This window comes from Excalfactoria chinensis, chromosome 1 (assembly GCF_039878825.1).
Source record: "Excalfactoria chinensis isolate bCotChi1 chromosome 1, bCotChi1.hap2, whole genome shotgun sequence".
In the NCBI taxonomy this organism is placed as follows: domain Eukaryota; kingdom Metazoa; phylum Chordata; class Aves; order Galliformes; family Phasianidae; genus Excalfactoria; species Excalfactoria chinensis.
In genome coordinates, this window is record NC_092825.1 from 48,537,649 (window position 1) to 48,559,458 (window position 21,810).

At 48.2% G+C, this 21,810-nt stretch overlaps 1 protein-coding gene across 3 annotated transcripts in view; it reads left to right on the forward strand.

The window, feature by feature from the left end:
- The window catches only part of ELFN2 (extracellular leucine rich repeat and fibronectin type III domain containing 2), a 47,364-nt gene extending 25,948 nt beyond the window's left edge, over window positions 1-21,416 (forward strand). For all 3 annotated transcript variants that reach the window (XM_072336653.1, XM_072336664.1, XM_072336675.1), the window contains exon 3: window positions 18,277-21,416. In XM_072336653.1, coding sequence (XP_072192754.1) covers window positions 18,950-21,376 — 2,427 coding nt within the window. In that variant the 5' untranslated portion in view covers window positions 18,277-18,949 and the 3' untranslated portion in view covers window positions 21,377-21,416. The remainder of the gene's footprint in view (window positions 1-18,276) is intronic.
- Window positions 21,417-21,810: the final 394 nt, after the last annotated feature.

The following is a 21,810-nucleotide window of genomic DNA, read 5'->3' on the forward strand; positions in this document are numbered from 1 at the left end:
GCATCTTGTGGAGTATGATCAGTGGATGAGAGTGTGGCTGGTGACCTGATGGTTTGGGTGGTGCTTATAGCAGGGCTAACTGAAGCAGAGGAGACGTTTGGGAACTGCATTAGGGTAACACACACCTTAAATGTGTTTAAAAACTGGTGAAGTCCTGATTAAGAAGTGAAAGCAATCAGTCTTGATCATGAGGCACTGGCACAGGGAGGTGGTGGAGACACTGCCCTTGGAGTTGTTCCAGAACTGCATAGATGTGGCACTGAAGGCCTTGGTTATTGGGCAGCATTGGTGGTAGGTGGATGGTTGGACTGGATGATCTTGGTGGTCTTTTCCAACTTTAATGATTCTATGATTCTATGTGGCTGCAGGATGATTTTAGACCAGAGAAGCATGAAAGAATCACAAGTGGCCAATGCTCCCAGCCCAGCAGGGAAGGAGGATATCCTGTTTTCCAGGCAGTTGTTAGAGATCCTGTGTTCATGCAGGAGATATTCACCGCCTGCTGACTGAGCATCCTGTCGGCACTTGGAGAAGATCGTGTACTGCCGAGGAGAAGGAGGAGGGGGGCAGCCATGAGAAGCCTGCTTGATTCAGGAATTGCCTGGACCATCTTGAGTTCCTCTTGCGTGACAGACTTATCAAGCATCACTGGCCAGGGAGAAAGCCATCAGACAAAAGGAGAAAGCTGGCCTAGGAAAAGGTAGAGCATGGCTGATAATTGAATATCTCTCCTGCCTGGCCAGCGTGCTGTGAGTGGAAGGCACTGTGAGGCCAAGTGCCTGCTACTGCCAAGGGACTTTTTCCCTCCATGCAGCCACTGGGATTTCTAATCCAGGCTGGGTAGGACAATGCTGTCATGTTAGTAATGGTATAACTCTCTTAGCAGTCTACCGGTGTGACAGAGCCACAAAGAGAACAGTGTAGGCTGAATATGCACTCATGCTTGCTAAGCCTGTAATCCCAGCTTTGATTTTCTCTCCCTCCTTTTCGTTTTCTCTCTCTCTCTCTCTCTCTCTCTCCCTTTTTCTAATAGTAATAAGTTCAAACTTAATAAGAGTGATTCACTAGTTGCGTGTTTATCTTTCCTCGGTGTGGCATCCAATTTGGAATGTACAGGGGAGGAAGGGCTGGGGAGAAGGAAGAAATGGGAGAGGAAAGGGGAGCCTGGAGGGTGTCCTTGTTTCCGCTCTCCATGGAAACTAAGGCTGCTGTCTTCCTGTGAACCTGAAAATTCTTGCTGTTATTTCAACCCATGGTCAGAAGAGGCTGGTGATCAGCCCCGTCCCCCTGTTTGATTTAGTCTTTTCGTGGCTTTTTTACTAAAGGTTCAGCAGCTGTTGGTACCTGATAGAAAGCGTTTGGTGGTCTGCGGGATGGAAGGAGGCCAGGCACATGAGTTCCCAGGACCTTTCTGAGCAGCTATGCCATGACTGTTGCATTCACACAAGACAAGGCAGTGATAGGGCTAAGCCCCTCTAAAGCTGTATCTGTCAATTTCACCTGAGACTATGTCTGCACCTCCAGAAGGCTGATCCCTTAGCATATCTCAGCAGGCCCAAGGATATTCTCCAACTTAGGCAGCTGCAAAGACCTGTTCTTGGTCCAGTTCCACCACCACATCTTTTTCTGCATCCAAACACTTATGACTTTGTATGCTTAGAATCTGAGAGTCTCAGAAGTCTTTTGGGTAGGGCAGTAAGACTCATAGCTGGGCCACATGAGGCAAGTAGAGGGAATTGCTGGATATTCATGTGAGCTCTTCTGTCAAAGAACTGATATTCAGATCCATTCCACACTGCTGCTTTTGCCATGGGCATTCACTGGCCAGAGTCACATCTCTGCCAGCCACAACACAGGTGCTTCTCTGGAGCCTCCTCACTTCTTGTCTGCAGGGGTTGGCACAGCTCTGCTCTTCTGCTCCGGGCTGCTGGCAGCTGTGCTTTTGGCTGGGTGACACTGAACACTGTAGACATGGAGCAGGTCATTTGGAATAAGCACTTAAGTGTTGGTTGGTGCATGGGAGGATAGTGAACAGGAGAAGACAGGAAGGTCAGATAAACTACAGGTCTGGACAATTGTGGAGGAGTACTGAAGGACCAGCCTTCTGCTACATCTCAACTAAATATCATATACCCATGGCTCACTGGGGCAAGACTGGTCCTGAGTCCCAAACAGCTGTGTCCAGGTGAGCCCTTTTGTGCTGAGACAGCTCAGCATGGAGGAGGCAGCACCCAGTGGAGCTGCAGGTCAAGGCAGTACGTGTGCTACTCCCTAAGGGGATGAGTGATGATCAAAGCATGGTGCTGTGCAAGACCAACGAAATGCTGTTCATCTCTCAAGCTGAGTTCTTCTGCTGTTCTCTGTGTGTCTCTTCTCAGTTCTTACTCTTTCTCATGTGCTCATATCACCTCTCTTTTCTTTCCCTCACATTCCGTGCTTGATACACAGCTCAGTGAATATAATCCGTACATAACCCTCCATTCTCTTTTCTCCTTCTCACTCATTCTTTCTTGCCGTCTCTCACCAGCTCTCTGTTGCTCTCTCTGCCAATTTATTCTTCTCTTTCCTCCCACACTCTGTCCCCGTTTAATCAATCTTAGCACAGGCCTGTTTTCCACCAGAGTTGCTGTTTCATCCTTACTCTCATGGAGGGAGGGTGGGCAGGCTTGTGGTTAAGGTTCCAGGTAGGGAGTGGAGAGGTAGGCTAAGACTTCTTGGTGGTGGGCATGGCTGAGTCACGTTGCTTAGTCCCTGGTTTGTCTCCCTCTTTTCAGCAGAGCAACATAGAAGCTATAAGTGGGTCTACAGAACCTAGAGGTTGTAGGACAGAGGTCCATGAAGCTTCTGAAAGTGAGCTAGAGCTCTTTGGGTATAAAGCTGGTTTGTCTTTGGTGCCCAACTAAGCCCAGAGACCTGTGCCCAGACTGACACACTGAAGGGCCATTTTCTGCCCTTCCCATTGTCCTATTTAAAAATTTTGCACTATCCTGCTTGCGATGAGAAGTAACCCCAGGGAAAATGGCTGACATGACTCAGCCTTGGTGTGTCCTGTGGTGATCCAGGTCCCTGAGCATCCCTGGAGAATAAAGACAACTCTTGTTCCTATGGATGCTACCACTGCCAACCAGTGACACCAAATCTATTCCCTTCCAGCTCCTTTTTATCTCCTTTTGTTGTTCCATCTACGTCTTTCTTTGTGTTTCATTTTTTTTTCCATCATGCTGTGTCCCATTCCCTCTGGGAACACAACACCAGGGACTGCCTTGCTTGCTGGCTGTGGAGGGCTGGCCTGGAGGTGCCAGATGCTTGCACCTCCTCAGCTCTCCTGGGCAGAAGTTGCCATGGGAGACAGTGAAAAAAGAAAAGTGCCTTCCCCAGCTAGAAGCCTTCCATTGAGTGGAGAACACCCCCTTCTTGTGTTCCTTCCTCCCCCAGCCCCCCTTCAGAGAGCGCTCTGCAGAAAGCTGCCTTTGAAGCCCCTTAATTAGTGTCCCGCGTGTCCTGAACGGAGCCCTTCATTACCACTAGCACGAGGCATAAATTGGCATGTGTTTCAGGTTTGGGCTCAGCGCCAGTATTTTGTTCCACTCCCCTCCCTCAAAACCCCTCCAGCTCCCCCCCTCTTCGACACACACACACGCACATACACACACTCTCACAGAAAAAAAAAAGCACATATACATGCCAAAGATGCCAGAAAGAGACAACCTCCCTTTCCAGCATCCCAGATTTGTGGGGAAAAAGAACAAAAACAAATGGAAAAGGTCACCACTCCCCTGCCTCTTCTTGGCTTGCTCTTGGCTCTCCTGACCCTCTAGCATATGCAACTGCAGGTTGGGGGTCATTATCAGCCCCAGAGTATCTCTCACAGCCTGTGGATGTGCTCCAAGGGTGCTAATTAGTGAGAGAAGGGCTGATTAGGTTAGAAATTAAGTGCTTATTCTCTCTCTCTCTCTCTCCCCCCTCGCTCCCGTTTTTTCTTGTTGTTTGTTTGTTTTTGGTGTATGCATGCAAAAAAATAATAGAACCAGATGGAGCCTCAGGAATGATGGGGAAAAAGGCAGCCAGGAGTCAGTGGAGGGCAGCTGATGCCCACCTCACCCCTCCACACAAGGGCTTTGGGTACCCAGTTGTTCTGCAAGCTCACAGTCCTCCTGCAGCACATATACCAACATTACACATGCCCTGTAGCTGTCCAATCCTCTTTTGGACTGAGGAGATCCTCCTTGCTCTCCAAGCTCACCCACAACTCCTTTGTTTCTTTCTGGATTTTTTATTTCCATTTATTATCATTTATTTATTTATTTACTTCAGTGAGGCATTCTAACTCAGAGGATCTCATATAAAGCTCTTCTGTGCTTCCAACTCTCCACTGACCAGCTCAGAGGTGGTGAGAGAAGATCTCTAGGGCCAGTGTTTTGGATGCTGTACTGAGCCTTTCTCCAGAGGTCATGGGTTTAGGTTAGGAACACTCAGGTTCCAGCAGGCTGGAGGGAAGATAAGGAAGGAAGCAATACTTAATACTGCTCCACAGCTTTCTGGGGTGGTAAATGTGCTGTCTTGCTCACAAGATGGTGTCATCACATCTGGTTGGTGCTACCTGCAGTAGGCCCATGTATGTGACCCAAAGCCTTGCTCCGATGCAAGGAGTGGAGTTTGTCTCTCCTAGCTAGAGACATCACTGATGAGACAAGGTTGACTTTCCTTTCGCAGTGAGGAATACTTGCTCAGCAGCTAATGCTACTTGTGACCCCTTAACATCACAGGTAACTGAGGTGATCAAAAAGCAGAGGAAAGCCTCTTATTGGCGCAAGTTGATAGGCCTATTAGTTGTGCTTCGGAGCCCTACTAGAAAGTGTGTGACACATGGGGGCTTTGTAACTACAAAAGAAGAAATCTGACTTCTCAGGAGAGCATCCAGAAGACCCCCATGTATGTGTGGGGGAAGGAGAGCACATGGGTATGTGCTCACATACCTTGGGCTGTGTGCCATGGGTATGAGTGCATGCATGACTGTTTTGGTGCTACACAAGGGGAGTACAATTCGGGCCCAATTCCCTTTCCAATTTGATGGTGCTTTTTTGCCATGTGGCTCCTGCAAGCAGCCGAACAAACAAATAAACACATGGGAACCCAAACTCCCTATTACCACCACATTGCAGATGCAGCCTAGTTTGGCCTGTATTTCTCCTGTTGCCACAGCAACGGTAAGCCAAGGAGTAAATCAAAATATCCTCTTTGGTGCTCAACACCCCCAGATGGCAAAATAATAGTGCGGAAGGCCTGTTCTGTTTCCCTTGCCTCTTCTCCCCAACCTCAGTACAGCCAAGGCCCTCCAGAGACCCATTGCAGAGCCTCAAGGAGATGATAAGCCTCCTCTATAGGGAATGAGTTAACACCACCTCTCCTGTGACCAGTATTTACCCTTATTCCCTGCTCTGGCTGTGGTGTCTCTCATAGGGGTTGTTTAGGTCTGATCAGTGTTTTTGGTCTCAGCTCATATGGCTTTTAACAAAATGAGTCCCCTCGGCTCCACCAGAGACAGAACAGCATCCAAACTGGACTTAGCAACCTTCTTGCTTCAGCAAACTCTGCTTACAGCTGGGAGAGACAGATCCTTTAGAGAGGAGCAAGGCAATCAAAGCACATTTAGGACCAGGACTCCTGTCCAGCTGAGCTCAGAAATATGCTCCCTGGGATAAGTGCCAAAAGGGTTCCACCAGCTATGCTTTGTGTTGGCCTTGGGCAATTCCAAAGTTAGTGATGTGCTTAGGAGAGAGATCTGTCTGCCTGGAAAGAAGAGTCTTTGGGAAGCGAGGAAGCTCTGCTGCCCCTGGGATGGGTGTGGGGCAGCCTCCTGGAAGCAGGGAGAAGCCAGACTTGCATTTACTGCAGAAGCATTGCTTACGGACAGCCTAGATCTGGATGCTATTACAGCTCTGGAGGATGACCTGCATCCCCTTTTCTGCCAGCAGGCGATTATGCTGGATCCATCACTTCTGCCTCCCCCAGCTCTGGCCGCCAGCAGCTTCATTAGGAATCTCAGTGTGTTCTTTGGCTGGATTCCCCCTGAGAATCCGATTTTAAGGCTCCCCAGTGATTGCTAATGTGTAAATACAGTGTGCTTCAGCATGGCGATGTGATTGCCCGAGTGGATTGGAGCTGTTAACTCTTCAGCATCTAAAGGGCCTCCCCACCTCTCTCTGTTGTGATAACCACTGTCTTGCACAAGGAGGCGGCTGGTGGGAGCTTACAGCCCTGAGTGAATGCATGGAATCAGAGATCCCCTCCTTTTTTCTGCGGAGGGGAGAAGAGTGGCCCTGGAGTAGGCAAAAAGGGCCATTTGATGATTAAATGCTGGAGCACAACAGCAGTGTAAAAATATACATATATCACAAGCTTTAATTAACACAAGCAAAGGGAAAAGGAGGAAAAAAAGCCACTTTTTAAAGGTTTCACAGAGACTATAAACTGGCAGCGGAGAAAAAAAAATGTAATACATGCAAATTAATGGCATAAATTTAAGGTTACTTAACTTCACAAATGTTAACAAGCTCATAAAAAAAAAAAAAAAAAAGTTATTCTTTCCCAGTTTCCTGTCGCTGTTTGTTTAATTCTCTCTCTCTCTCTCTCTCTCTCTTTTTTTTCCCCCGTTGAGAAGATTATGTTTTCAGTATATTCCTCCTAAATTAATTCTGGCTCTCTCTCTTCCTTCTCCCTCCCTCCCTCCTTCATCTCTGTCTCTCTCTCAGTGTCTGCCTCCGTCTGTTTGCCTTCCTTTCCTGCCTATCTATCATATTCTTAATGTCCCCATCATCATAGTATCTAGCCTTGGATACAATACCCTCTCATTTCTCTTCCTTTTTTCTTTCCTGTCTCACACCCCCCTCCTTCTCCCCTGCTCACAGCCTTCTCCCCTTTTCTCCTATTTGTATTTCTATTTCCTGTATCAGTCAGTATAACTCCAGCCCGGTAACGCTACATGCAGCACCACCAATTTCCAAACATCCATTGTTCCCTGCCTCTGGCAGACAAAAGCAGGCAAGGAGCAAATTAAGCGGTCTCCGGTTGAACTGCTCGTTTATCAGCCACCCGAATGGCTGCTTGCTGCTGCAGGCTGGGGAGCTATCGACATAGGTGAGGGTGCGTGGGCAGGCTGTGTCAGAACGCCGCGGTCCCTCTTTGAAACAGCTGTCACTGTTCCCCCTGCACCGTCCCCTTTGTGGATAACAAAGGACATGGCTGCTCCTTGCTGAGCCCAGGAAGTCACGAGCCCCCGAGGTCACGGTGTCTCTGCGTCCCACTTTGCTTACAGATAAAACCAAGTTTCAGAAACCTGGGCCACTGCCTGTTTAGCTTTGCCTAAACCCGTTTCTCTGGAAAGAGGACGTGTGCCTTTTGTTCTGCATCTTTTAAAACCACCAAGGACACCCCAAGATGCATGATCCGTGACGTAACTTGTCCTGTCTACGATGCTACACCACTCTGTTCTCAGGCTCTTTGTTTTCTTTGCTTGAAGGGAGGTTCTTTTTTATTTGCTGGTTAGAAAAAAAAAATATCTCGTTTTGACTTATGGTCCAGACTGAGTCATAGGAACACATCATTACAAAAAATAAAAAAAGGAAAAAAAAAAGAAAAAGAGGGGGGTGGATATCATCACTTTTGGCCACAAGCCATCCCTAGAGCTTTCAAAGTAGCCTGTGAACGCTGCTGCCGGCTCTATGTCAGTACCACAGACAGCAGCCCTGGCCAATCGCTGTTCTCCTCAATGGCCCATTCGGCATTTTGGAATACAGGAGAGGAGATGAGGATGTCAGCCTTTTATTCAGCAGTCTTGGGAAAAGGGAGATGAAATTACAAGCTGGAGTCTCTGGGCAGCAGTGAAAGCGAGAAAATCCAAACAAGCAAGGAAAGAAAAAAAAGAAAAGAAAAAAAAAAGGAAAAAAATCTCAGTTTCTCGAAGTGAGAGGAAGGATGTTGGTGGGTGGGTAACAAAGAGGTGAGGGAGAGGAAGAACAGAAGGAGGATCTGTTATGTTTGGAAGATGTTGGAATCATCAACACAGATGTTGCAGAAGAAAGCGATTGAGAAGCTGAATGGGACTTGCATAGGTTCACCACTGGGTACATGCTTAAGGACATCACTAGATGGAAATATGGATGTGGGAGAGAGAGATATCCATGCGGGATCCCCAGGAAGTATCAGTTTCTGTCCAGACTGACATCACAGGCTTTTCCACTGAATGAAATCACTGCTTTTCCTGGGTAGGAAATGAGTCAGGGTAACTTCAGATCTTAGCGTTTGGCCTATGCAGATTAAGAGTCGTAGTAAGGAATAAATAAAACATGGCATACTCAAGGGTGACTAAGGGCTGGAAGAGAAGCAAAGAACAGCGTGGGGGAAGGAAAAAGGGCTATGGTGAATGGTGAGGATGGGCTCCGGATGAATTGCTTACTAGGGCAGTCTGATGAATCTCCTTGAGAGACATTTAGGGGGGATATGGCTTGATGCCTTGGTCACAGAGCATGCATTAACTGGAATAAAAGACAAGACATTCCCATGTCCATGGTAATTGAGTGATAGTGCTTTATTTATCTATCTATCTATCTATCTATCTATCTATCTATCTATCTATCTATCTATCTATCTATCTATCTATTTATTTATTTATTTATGTATTCTGCCCTTCCAGCTTGGATACAGTTTGGAGCAAAGTTTGTTTCTCATTGAGCACATTGATGGCACCTAGCAAACCAGATGCCCAGTACCAATTGCAGACTCCATACACCCTGCTACTGAACAGCACTGAAAGAGGCAGAGCAGTGAATGAGGTGAAAAAAGATTGAAATCTGGACTCAGGAAGAACAAAGGAAAGGGTGGGATGTTTTAAAAATCAAGATGTCCCCTATTTTTGATTGCTTCATACCTTGTTTTAGCTTTGGCCTACATAACTAAAATGGAGAATGACAAGGTGCCAGCAGAGACAGGTATTTTTTGGGTTATTTGCATGGATCATCCGTTTGTTGCATGGCTGCCATAGGAAATGCAACACCACGAGCTGGCATATATAATTGTAGAGAGGGGGGTTGAATAAACGTGTTTCAAAGAACAAGGAGAATTCTAAATGTCAGAAAGGGGGTATATGACTCACTCATTGGGAAAATACTATTATTGGATACGTAAGTAGGACTGTACAGAGCACTAAGAGGAGAGATGCTACTAGAAAAAAAAGGAGAATTAATAAGTATAGGTAGCATTTAGATAAGTGACAGTGAATGAATGAGGAGATGCAACAGGAGCCAACACAGGGCCTAGAGTGAAAGCAAAGGGAGAATACAGGGTGAGAGTGGTGAAGGATGAAAAGAGAGCTATCATGGTAGGCAAGGAGGAGTGTTATAAGACTGCTGAAGTACAATGGAACAGATGAGTGTTTGTTAAAGACTCAACTGGGCTTTTGGCAGAATAATGGTGACAAAATGTTTCTGTTCTACTGAGTCGGGGATTAAGGAAATAAATGAGGTGGAACTTGATGAGGGGAGAGGAAGTGGATGTGCTGAGGAGGCAGGAGGAGGCCCAGGAGTCAGCAGGAGCTGGCCCCTGCATAGGTGGGTGAGGTCAGAAAGCTGGGAGTGATGAATGGTGTGGAGGAATACCACCCCAAGCACACATCTTTTCAAGAGTGTTTAATTGTTACAGCCAGTGTTATATAGATTACTGATAGATAGATCCTGCCTGCTAGCATGTTCACCCAAGCAGAGCCCGAGAAGTGTAGCCATTTTGTTGGATCGATCTATGTGGCTTACAGCAGAGGCAAAGAGAATGGCGGTCCTGGAGGAGGAGGTCTTGAGAGGTTTGAGTCCAGCTGGGAGCAGAACCAATTGCGTTATTGGTTGTGAAACCCCAAATTTCCAGTGAGCTGCTTTTCTGGCTGGATTGGGTTGATGGAGTCTGCAGAGAGACAGATGTAGGTGGATAATGGGGAGAGGGGGTGGTGAGTGGCATAGCTACTGCCTTAGCGAGAGGGAAAGATGCCATGTAAGTACTGCCAGTTCCCATTCAGTGAGCAAGTGGTGAGTCAGGGGCAGATACTGACTCAGCAAGAAGGTGGCGGGCTGGGTGGGTGGCTAGAGTACCCTGACCGTCTCGGCACACACCACTCGGCCATGCTGCTGCATTCAGCTCCCCATGGGAAAGGTGCTCCCACATCTCTATTTGTCTCCTGCCTGTGAAATTCCAGTGGCTGGGGCTTTGGAGAGGGCCACAGTTTCTTGCCATGGTTTCTGGTGGGATGAAGCAAAGAACATTTTTTCCTGATGCATTTGTTTGCCAATGATGGCTCTTAACAAGGGGTGATTGTAAGAGGGGAAGAATAAAAACAGTTGATGGAGGTAGAGGGAGCCCTTCAGCCTGCCTCACCCCAAAGAAATCATTCGTGTAGGCAGGAAGTTGGTGAAAGGTGGGAGGAGGGAGAGAGAAAAGAAAGGAAAAAGAAATGAGGTAGAAACGAGAGTGAGAGAGAGAAAATATTTGAGAGATGAAAAGAAATTACCATACGGCAGGATCCTGTTATTCAACCTAATTTTCAAAGGACTGCAGCTGTCGCACTGAGATAATCTGTTAATTATAACAGTCATTGTGTTTTGGCAATGGAAGAAAAAAAAACTGTTCTAAACAAGGCAAGGTAGTGGAGAATAGAGAGGGGAGGCGTGGCTGTGTCAAAATGCGTGTCAGATGTTAGCTTGAAATATAGGTGGGTGAGCTGGCCAGGAAGAGGGTCTGTCTCAGTGGGGCTGAGGATGGAGAGGAGATGGAAGCAGACATGTGGAAATGCAACATCCTATCTAGTGTGGTGCTACTAGTATGCACTGACCAGAGGAAGAGCTCAGAGGTCCTATGGAGTCCATTAGCATGTGCTGCCATGGCTTATCACTCTTGGGTTATCAGGAAGAGATTCTCCATGTCCTCCCACTCCTTTTCCTCTGCTCCTGCCTTATGTCAGAAGAAAGAGGTGTCACTGCTGGTGAGGGAACCTCTCTCAGACCCTTGTTCAGGGGAAGAGTGGTTGGATGCTGAAAGCATGCTGAAGAATGCTGGAATACCAATGACCAGCAAGAATCTGCTGGTGTGGAGGTATTCTCCACTGGATGACTGGTTGCTTGTGCAACCTGTGACGTGATTTCAGTCCTCAGCCAGCCCAGGACCTTTGTGATTCCTTAGGTTCCGAGTCCCTTCCTAACTTCCAGGTTTGCTGAGGACATATTTAGTATCCAGAAATACCAGAGGGCTGTTTGACTTGAGTGAGAGCATTTCTCAAACTACTTGTGGGCAAACCATTCGCAGCCAGCTCAGTGAAAACCAAGAGCTACTGTTGTGTGATACAGGGCAGAAAAGTCAGTACAGGACAGCAGAAGAGCCATGGGAACCCTGAGGGGGTGAGAGGTCTTCACAAGGACATGACATGAAGCTGTGAATTTCTCCTGGCTTCATGCAGGACATGCTGTCCTCCCCCGCAGCCATGCCTGGTACATGCCAATGCTCATAGCCTGCTCCCTACAGCAGACAGCCTCTCATGTACACAGGCACAGCACCCTGCTCCCTGCAGGAATGCACATCAGGACACAAATGCGAGATCTGTGCTTCCCTCATTTCCTACAGTTCTTCTTGCATCCATGCACACTGACAACCATGGCCATCTCCTGTTATCCACACACACCCACAGACATCCCACACTCTTGCCCCACTCCCTGCAGTGTTTCAAATGCAGCCAGCACTCCCACCCCATTTTTTGATTCATGCAAACACATGCAAAGGCACTCCTGAGCAGCGCTTTCCCCAGTTCCCTATAGCAATTCCTCCCTCCAGAAGTCAACGTTCACTCTGCTTCATAGTGTGACTGCCCCTCCCTCCTCTCTCCTGGCTTGCACACCCACCTGAGCACCTACAGCAACTCTTCCACATCCAGCCCACCTCCACTTGCAGCTCAGAGCCAACACCGCTACCCCATCCTATGCAGTGACTCATGCACACACACATGGATGAACATGCAGATGCACACGCAGAGCCCACCTTGCCACTGCCCTCCCCATGGTGGGCCTCCATGGACAGACAGTGAAGCCCACGCTTCCTCCTTATAGCCAGAAGGAATTATTCCTCCGCCCTTCCATTGCCAATGTCTGAACTCATTGGGTGACAACAAGGAGAGTGATGTTTCCCAGGCCCCTCTTTCCCCTGAGGTGAGAGTGATGAAGGCGGCTTTATCATTGCTAATATTTTTTATGGGTCCTGTAATCTCCTGACACCCTTTTCTTGGAGAATGCTGTTCCCCAAGCCTAACCCCCCTACACACACTCCCGTAAGTTGCTTCTGTTGGCTGTCTGGGTGGTGCTGGCTCGATGCAAATACCCCTTAATCTTCAATAATCATATTAATATAAAAGGTAACTATCTCACTTTGGAAAAACAAAAGTGGCTCTCTGGCCTGCCAGGGAAGCAATGGCTTATGAAAGACCTTTCTGCCAGTGTTTATCGCTTTAAAATGATTTACGCTTCTAAAGCTCTCTCTTTTCTTTCATGCTTTCGAGCTGCTTCATTTTCCTCCCCTGAGCTTTCCCATTCTCTCTTTCTTGCTGCCTAACAAATTAGGCATCTAATCGCAGTTGGGGAGGCACGATGGGAGGGCGGGGGGTGGGGGGGGGGTGGTTGGAAGGGTATCTACAGCACTGTGCTGTTTTGTTCCTGGTTAGACTTTGAGCTGTTCAGCCTTGCAAAGACTTGGATTCAGTATCTGTGGATTTGCTTGAGTTTGGGTGCATGTGTATGATGAATGTAGCTTTAGGTCAACTGAACCATTCCCATGTCCCAGACTGGCCAAGGATCAGCAGGGATGAGCAGCACAGCCTGGGCAGTCCTGTGCCCATGTTTTGTGGTAGGACTAGCAGAAACAGTTTCAAACTAGAACGGGAGATTTTGATTGAATATAAGAAAAAGACTTTTACAGTGGTGAGGCACTGGCACAGGCTACCCAGAAAGGTGGTTTCTGACGCATCCCTGTTGACATCCAAGGTCAGGCTAGAGAGGATTTGAGCATCAGGCTAGAGAGGATTTGAGCATCCTGATGTTCCTGTTTATTGCAAGGGGGTTGGACTAGATTTCCAACTCAAATCTATGATCCCTCAAGCAAGGTGCTGTTGGCCCCAGCTGGAGTTTGAGCTCTGTGATCTCCCTTGCAGCATTTCTCTGTGAGAAGCAGCTGAGATGGTGTGCAGGTTTCATGGGCTCCCTCACCACAGCGTCCTTCTGGTGTGCCAGAGCTTTGGGCTTCCTCACATCATGAGGACAGCTGGAGTCTGGGAGCTTCCTCTCTGCTCATGGCAGAGCCTACACGGCTTTCAGAGCAGCAGGAGCTGTGGATCTGTATAGTGGAATGAACCAGCCCAGAGCTGAACCACAGGATTTCTATTGCAGCAGAGCTCTGCCAAAACTCACAGAGCCTCTGGCACTGGGCAGCCAACATTCAGCAGGACCCATTGATAGCAATCCAGACTGTGTAAAGGATGAAGGCTTTGACTGCTCAGTGACATGTAAACAGCTTTTACTATATAAGTTTCCATGGTGGTTCTGTAGATTGTTTTTTGTTTGTTTGTTTGTTTGTTTGTTTTCTTCTTATTCTTTTGCCTAAACCGGCTTGTCTGTCCTCTAGACTTTTTGAGCCTAGAGGGCAAATTTCAAACAAATGTGATGATGATCTCAGAGACGCTGAGAAGTCTTTGTTTTTATGCATTTTTATTTTTTATTGCTTTGTGGAAATAGTGGGATAAAATAGATAAGAGAGAAAGATTTTCTTCTTATCTCTTCATAGGTCATGTCAGATTGGGCTTTGGGCAACCTGGTCTAGTGGAAGGTGTTCCTGTCCACAGCAGGGGGCTGGGACTGGATGATCTTTATGGAGACCTCCGAGCCATACCATCCTATGATTGTATAAAGTAATAAAGAAACCTTCAAAGAGCCCCATTTAAAAAAGAGTTCTGCATGAGCTCAACCCTTAGAAAACCATCAGAAAAGCAAGAGTGGAGAACATGTTTTCTCTCCCTCTCTCTCTTATGCAAGTGCTTCTACGTCACAAATCCTCAGGTCACCAGGTTTCCCATTATCACTTCTCTTTCTCAGTCATCTTGGGGTTTCTCAGATGCCACTGGGTACACAGTCACAGCTTCTGTACTGTACAACACGATGTTAACATGATGTTAAATGGGAGCATCCCCAGAGGCAGTGGGGTGAGAGGGAAGGGGCTGCTGTTGGGTAGTGGCACACCCACACTGCTTGTTTCTTTCATGGCACTGTGCTTTCACCGGAGCCAAGGGCAAAAGCCAGGACCATCTCTGGCCATCCTGGTGGAAAGATGGAAGCACAGACATCTGAAGCAGCCGGAGATGCCAACAGAGCATTGTGTATCATAGAAATTATCAAGCAGGCATGGATAGTACCAACTCCCTGTTCCAAGCCCCAATGGGAAATGCGGCTCCCCTTTTTCTGGAAAGCTGCTATAGAAATCTTAGAAGGACTTTGAAGCCAAAATGGCAGAGCATTTTAAAGGTGGCATTTGCACCCTGAGGCCTCCTGGCAGCATGCTGAGCTGGGAGGAGTGCTGATTCCCAGCCTCAGCACAAAGTAGAAGAAAGCAGCAGGAGCCTTGGCCTGGTTTCGGGGTGTCCCCAGAGGAGCCAAGAGTGTTTGGCGGGTTTTTAATGCATGCATTTCTAATGTAAGGCTCTTAGCACCGTTTAAGGAATGGTAGAACTAAGTGCTGGCTTTTTCAGTGCATTGGGCCCCAGGAGGACAAAGCTGACAAGGTCAAGATTGTAGGCCCAAACTGCTGCTGTATGTGGCTTTTCTGGTTGTGTTTTCATGCCATGCCCCCAAGACCTTGTATCCTCCCTCAGCCATGGTCCATCTACCTCCCAAGCACTCAAGTGGCCTTCACTCCCCACACAGAATTATATAATTATATAATGGCTTAGGTTGGAGGGAAACTTAAAGATCACTGAGCCCCAACTCCCTGCTGTGGGCAGGGCTGCCAACTAGCAGCTCAGGCTGCCTAGGGCTCCATCCAACCTGGCCTTGGGGCACCCACAGCTTCTCTAGGCAGCCTGTGCCAGGGTGGTGAGGCACTGAATCAGCTTGCCAAGAGAAGCTGTGAGTGCCCCATTCCTGGAGGCATTCAAGGCCAGGTCTGCATCATTCCTGTCCATAATTTCAGTATTTGTATTTGAATCCATCCTCATACCTGCCTATCTCACTAATGACTCTTGCATGATCTGCTGTGCCACTTTGTTCTCTGAATTGAAGGGCTTTTTCATGGCTATCAGGATACCTACCTCCTGATTCAAATTCAGGGCTTCCCCTACTCCATCTTTCCCTAAACCTCATGTTCCCTTCTCTCCTGAACAGGTGAAACATTCTTGTGGCCTTCAGCTGTTCCCCAAACACTCCAGAGCACTGGAACACCAATAACATTGAGGCATCCATTGACAGAGCATAAATCAGAGATGAATCACTGGGAGTCTGGAACTGATGGGTTGACTTTGTGCCAGCCAAGGGAGGGTATAGCTATTCATGGGCACAATGCCACCTCTGTTCCTTGATGTTCTCACATATGTGAGGATTGCTAGGAGCTAAGGTAAGCTGTAGGAGCTATCTAGTGTTACAATGAAAAGCTCTGGAACTTGACAGCCAGGTGAACCCAATAGATAGTAGTAGTATTCTTGCATCTGCCTTATAAAACAGATCCTGTGTACACAGCCTCCCTCCAAGCAAGGAGGGATAGTGAGACAGTGAGACAGTGGGGATAAAGGAGTTGTTGGGGAAGAGTGGAAGAGGTTTGCATACTTCTTGTATTACAGCCATAGTGGGGACCCAAGGAAACCAATAAATTTGGCTTAAGGAATGATTTGGGCCCTTCTTTGGCCTGTAGCTGAGGCAAGGTTGCAGAGTTTTGAGGTAGATGGGAATTAGGTCTTCTCTGCATGGCCCCTGTGTTTTTGGCACATACCAGGGATAAATATCATCTTTATTTCCTTCCACTACCTAACTCATCCACCTCTTCCCTTTCCAGGCTGCTAGAACATCTTCCCCTCCAAAGCACTTTTTGTGTTGCCTGAGTGGAATGAGGATGGGTCTCAGCAATTGCTGGGGCTGCTGCAGGGGAATTCATTCATGGTCCCAGTGTTGCTATCTGTGCACCATGGACAAGCCACAGCAGGCAACGACAACTTCAGCACAGCATTTGGAACAGGCTGTGCTGTTTCAGAAGGGAACAAAGCAAAGGGGCTGAGGGAACAAGACAGGAGTCTGGAGCTGTGGAATATCAGAGGTTTGTGGGCACCAACCTATGTAGAGCCAGATGTGCCTCCTCTCTGATGCATTTGGGGCAGCGGTATCAGGAAATGATTGGATTATAAGGCTGAGAAACAAAGCAACAGACTGCAAAAACCCCCTCCTTCTGCATCAGTCCCAGCTGATGCAAAGCTGGATGTGAGGCAGCAGCTGGAGGCCATCATGAGACAACCACAAATGACACGAGTCTGGTGGTCTCAACTGTGGGGTACAAAGATTTTATCTTTTCTTTTGGTCTAGTTCTTCTTCCCCCTCCCCTTCTCCATCTTGGCTTTCCTTTTCGGATTATTGAATATTTAAGTGTTTCTCTGTGACACTATCTCTGATCCCTTAATCCAGCTGGCCTGGTAATTCTACAGACCCAAATCAGCTCAGATTTCTCCACAGACATAAGCCTTGTTCCTTAAGGGTTCACTCCTTCTCTCTATTTATCTTCCTTCATTTTACTGCTGCCCTTCGTGGTTATGTGCTAGAAACTGGTTCAGCTTTTGCAGCAAAACCTACACTAAGTGAGCAACCTTCCCCCAAAATAAAAGGGTCGAGAGGGAATCTTTATTTTCACTAAGAATCTTTTTTTTTTTTTTTTCCTTTATTGCTTTATCCCTGTTCTCCACTCCCCCCGCAATTAAAACTAAAGCCCAGTGCTCACATTTTCTCTGCTGTATGAAATCATTTCCTCTGCACTGCCTGAGGGCACTCCTTCCAGGCTTCTTTTTCAGCACAGTGGGAGAAGGGCTGAAACCACGGCTGGAGGGAAGGTTTTACTCAGAGAGGTGGTAGATCCCCAGTCCCCAGAAACACCTAAGGTCAGACTGGAAGGGCTCTGAGCATCCTGATCTGTAGGTGTGCCTGTACATTGCAGGGGTATTGAACCAGATGGCCTTTAAGTGTCCCTTCCAACTCAAATGATTCTATGATTCTAGGCTGCCCTTCCTAGTCAGGATGAGGATCTTGCCCAGATCCCACAGACACATTAGGGCAAATATCACTTTGCCCCTGATTCCTGGAAGGTGTCTGTTCCCACAGAGGAACAGCATTCATAGCCCCCAGACAGAGTGGGCTCAGCAGGAGGGTGGGGGCTGTATACCCTTCCTTGGTGGGTGGGGTGGATGAATGATGTAGTTTAACTCAGTACTGCTGGTATCGTTGGTGGGAGGCTGGAGGCTGGTACTTGACATGCTGCCTACATCCAACCCCTCTGCATGCTCAGGCCAGGCTGGTTCACCTCAACAGCCTTGTCCCTGCATCAAGAGGCAGGAAAAAATTTTAGAGCGCAAGTGGTTACACGTGGCTTGAATTATTTATCCCTCTTGCAGTAAGGAAGGGAGGAAACAAATAAAAAAGGTGTTGCTTTTTTTTTGTTTGTTTGTTTGTTTTGTTTTTTTGTTTTTGTTTTTTTCCTTTAATTTTGTTATGGGGCTTGTATCCATTTTCATTGCTTCATGCATTCTGTGTACACGATTTCCAGGCAGCTGAAAATCGTTGGCTTTAGCTGTGCTTGGGGCTTGCCTTTGTTTATACTAGGAGTTCTAAGCCAATCGCAATAGCAGCTGCATGTTTCCCAGCCTCCCTCTCCTTCCCCTTCTGCCTACACTCAGCTGCCTTCCCCAACCTCCCTGGCTGTGATTACATTGCATAACAGAGCCTGGGTACCCTTCAGCATACCCCTGATATAAGACTATATGCTGTGAGGGTTCCCTTCTCAAAGGTTTATTAGTGTGGCAGGAGGTCCCATTTCCCCCTTGTGAGCACCCCCTACAATCCTATCTTTTCCCCATCTCCCTCTTCTCATGAAACCACATCGTCTACGTTCTTATTGCAAGCACCTCCCCTACCCCCTCGCAACTGATGCCTCTTCTTGTCTCCCGTGTGCTTTCTTTTCCAGATTCCAGTGACAGATGGATCTCTCTCATGTGCACTTGCTCTTTCCCTCTCTGTATTTTTGTTTTCAACATGTTTGATCTGAAGCTCTGAAGCTTCTCAGAAGGAACCTGGGAGAAAAGGAGGAGGAACTGAAGGGAGCGTGAGCGACAGAGGAGGCAGCCTTGCCTTATTCTTCCAAATCACACCGTGGAGGGGTGGGGGAAGACCCGAGGGGGGAGGGTTTGGGTTTATTTTGGGGTGGGTTCAGTGTGGGGGGCAGGTGGGTGGGAAGACATTGGAAAAGGTGAGAAAGTTGCTCATGAACATCAAAGAAGATTTGTTTTCCTCCGCCTGAACTTTTGTTTAGAAAAGAAGCACAAGGTAGTTCTCTCCCATACCATTCATCCTTGGTCACAGTTGTTGGGTGTGCTGGAAGCAAACTGCATGCATTCTCCCTGCTCCATGCTCCTGGCTTGACCCAGAGGGCAAGAAGAAATGATGGTGATGGCACCCAATAGGACTGGGGTGCTCATGCACTCCCATAACTAAGCCCCTAGTTATTGCCCCTTTCACTTTCCTGTGCCTCTTACTTTCCTTTTGCTGTGGTCCTGGAATTTGAATTTTTTTTTTTCCTCCTACTTTTTTCTGTTCTTTTTCTTTTTTCTTTTTTTAAACTTTTTACCTTTTTTGATCTGATGAAGGCACCACTGAAGACCATGACGTGCCTGGGGTTTTGGGCAGCTGCCCTGCTCTGCTTGTTTTCCCCTGGCACCGTGCGAGGTGACTGCTGGCTGATTGAGGGGGACAAAGGCTATGTGTGGCTGGCCATCTGCAGCCAGAACCAGCCCCCATATGAAACCATCCCCCAGCACATCAACAGCACGGTGCATGACTTGCGTTTGAACGAGAATAAGCTCAAAGTGGTGCTGTACTCCTCCCTCAACCGCTTCGGCAACTTGACTGATCTGAACCTGACCAAGAACGAGATCTCTTATATTGAGGATGGGGCTTTCATGGGCCAGACGAACCTCCAGGTCTTACAGCTGGGCTACAACAAACTTACGAACCTGACAGAGGGCATGTTGAGGGGCATGGCCCGGCTCCAGTTTCTATTTGTGCAGCACAACCTGATTGAGCTGGTCACCCCTACTGCCTTCTCTGAGTGTCCCAGCCTGATCAGTATTGACCTGTCCTCAAACCGTCTCAGCCGTCTGGAAGGGAACACTTTCACCAGCTTGAGCAATCTTATGGTTTGTGAGCTGGCAGGTAACCCCTTCAACTGTGACTGTAGCCTCTACAGCTTTCTCAACTGGTTGGCGCTCTTCAACAATGTAACCAAGAACTATGACCGGCTCCAGTGTGAAACTCCACGAGAGTTTGCTGGGTACCCGCTCCTGGTACCTCGGCCTCACCACAACCGCAATGCCATCACCATCTTCCAGTCTATGTGCAGAGGAGGCACCATTCCTTCTCTCTCCAGGGTCAATCCCACCCCTTACACCCCTGACTCCCAGCGAGACCTGGATGAGGGCTCGGCCATCAGTCCTGGAGACTTTCTCTCTGTCAAGCCTCCAGCTTCTTCCACCACTGACTCCTCCTTTAGTCCCAGCATCAAGCTCCATGATGTCACCATCACTTCAGCCATCCTGATGGTAACCATCCCCATGCCCTACAGCAAGATGTATGTGCTGGTTCAGTACAACAACAGCTATGTTTCTGACATTGCAACACTGAAGAGCAAGAAGGAATACGTCACTGTCAATAAATTGAAGGCCCACACTGATTACACTTTCTGTGTGGCCTCCATCCGCAACAACAGGCGCTATAACCACACTTGCTTGACCTTTGCAACCAGAAGCAAAGGCAGGGAGGACCCTATTTCCAGTACTTCCACCACCACACACTACATCATGACCACCCTGGGTTGTCTCTTTGGGATGGTCATTGTCCTGGGGGTGGTATACTACTGCCTGCGAAAGCGAAGGATGCAGGAGGAGAAGCAGAAGTCCCTCAACGTAAAAAAGACAATCCTAGAAATGCGTTACGGATCAGACATTGATACTAGTACCATGGTCCATCCTTCCCAGAAACTGGGTGAGCCACCAGTCATCCCTGTCTCACGCATGTCCTCTATCCCTTCCATGATTGGGGAGAAGTTGCCCCCACCAAAGTCAATGGAGACTGGGATGGAGACCCCCAAAGTGACCACAAAAGGCAATTACATTGAGGTGCGGACTGGTGGTGGGGATGGGCTGGAACGGACCCCACGGGATGAGGACCTGAGGGAGCTTGACAATGGGCAAGGCTCGGCTGCTGAGATCTCTACTATTGCCAAGGAGGTAGACAAAGTCAACCAGATCATCAACAACTGCATTGATGCCCTCAAGCTGGACACAGCCTCTTTCCTGGGTGGCGGGACTGGCGTTGACTCAGACATGGCCTTTGAGTGCCAGTCCATACCTGCCAGTTCCTCGGGTGGGCTGGAGCGGCCCAGTTTTCTGTCCCCACCCTACAAGGAAAGCTCCCACCACCCTTTGCAGCGTCAGCTCAGTGCTGATGCTGCTGTGGCCAGAAAGACCTGCAGCGTTTCCTCTAGTGGCTCCATCAAGAGCGCCAAGGTTTTCAGCTTGGACGTGCCTGACCACCCACCGCTGAGCAAATCTGACTCCAAATACATTGAGAAGGGCAGCCCACTCAACAGCCCTTTGGATCGTCTTCCCTTGGTGTCCCCGGGCGCCATCCACCACTTGGAGGTCAAGCCCTCCTACCACTGCAGTGAGCACCGACACTCCTTCCCGGCCCTGTACTATGAGGAAAGTGCAGACACCTTGAGCCAGAGGGTGTCATTCCTCAAGCCTCTCTCCCGCTCGAAGCGAGACTCCACATACTCCCAGCTCTCCCCCAGACACTACTTCTCGGGTTACTCCTCCAGCCCTGAGTACTCATCAGAGAGCACCCACAAGATTTGGGAGCGATTCCGGCCTTACAAGAAGCACCATAGGGAGGAGGTTTACATGGCGGCTGGACATGCCCTGCGGAAGAAAGTTCAGTTTGCCAAGGATGAGGATCTGCATGACATCCTGGATTACTGGAAAGGAGTCTCTGCTCAGCAGAAGCTGTGACTCTTCCCTACTCTTTCCAAGAAAACAATACAAAACAAGACCCCCCCCCCTTCCCCAACAACCAGAAAGAAAACAAAACAAAAATGCCACTTGACTGTGAAAAATAAACCAACAACAAAATACTCCGACAAACACAAAACTGACAGAATCGTTTCTTAAAGTTTACAACAACAACAGAAAACTCTCTTACACACACAGACACACAGACACACACAGACACACACACACACACAAGCCGAATTGTCTCTACTGTGTTATGGGGACCATTGTTCTGCCTGCAGATGGTTGGGAGGAGAGTCCTGCTCTGACATTGTGGTAACAACACTGGAGTGTGTGCGGGTGGCACTGGCCTGGGAGGAGGTGGTGGCGGGGACGGACACTCACTGGGAATGGAACTGAGCTATGAATTACTTCTCTTTCTGTTTCTCTTGCTG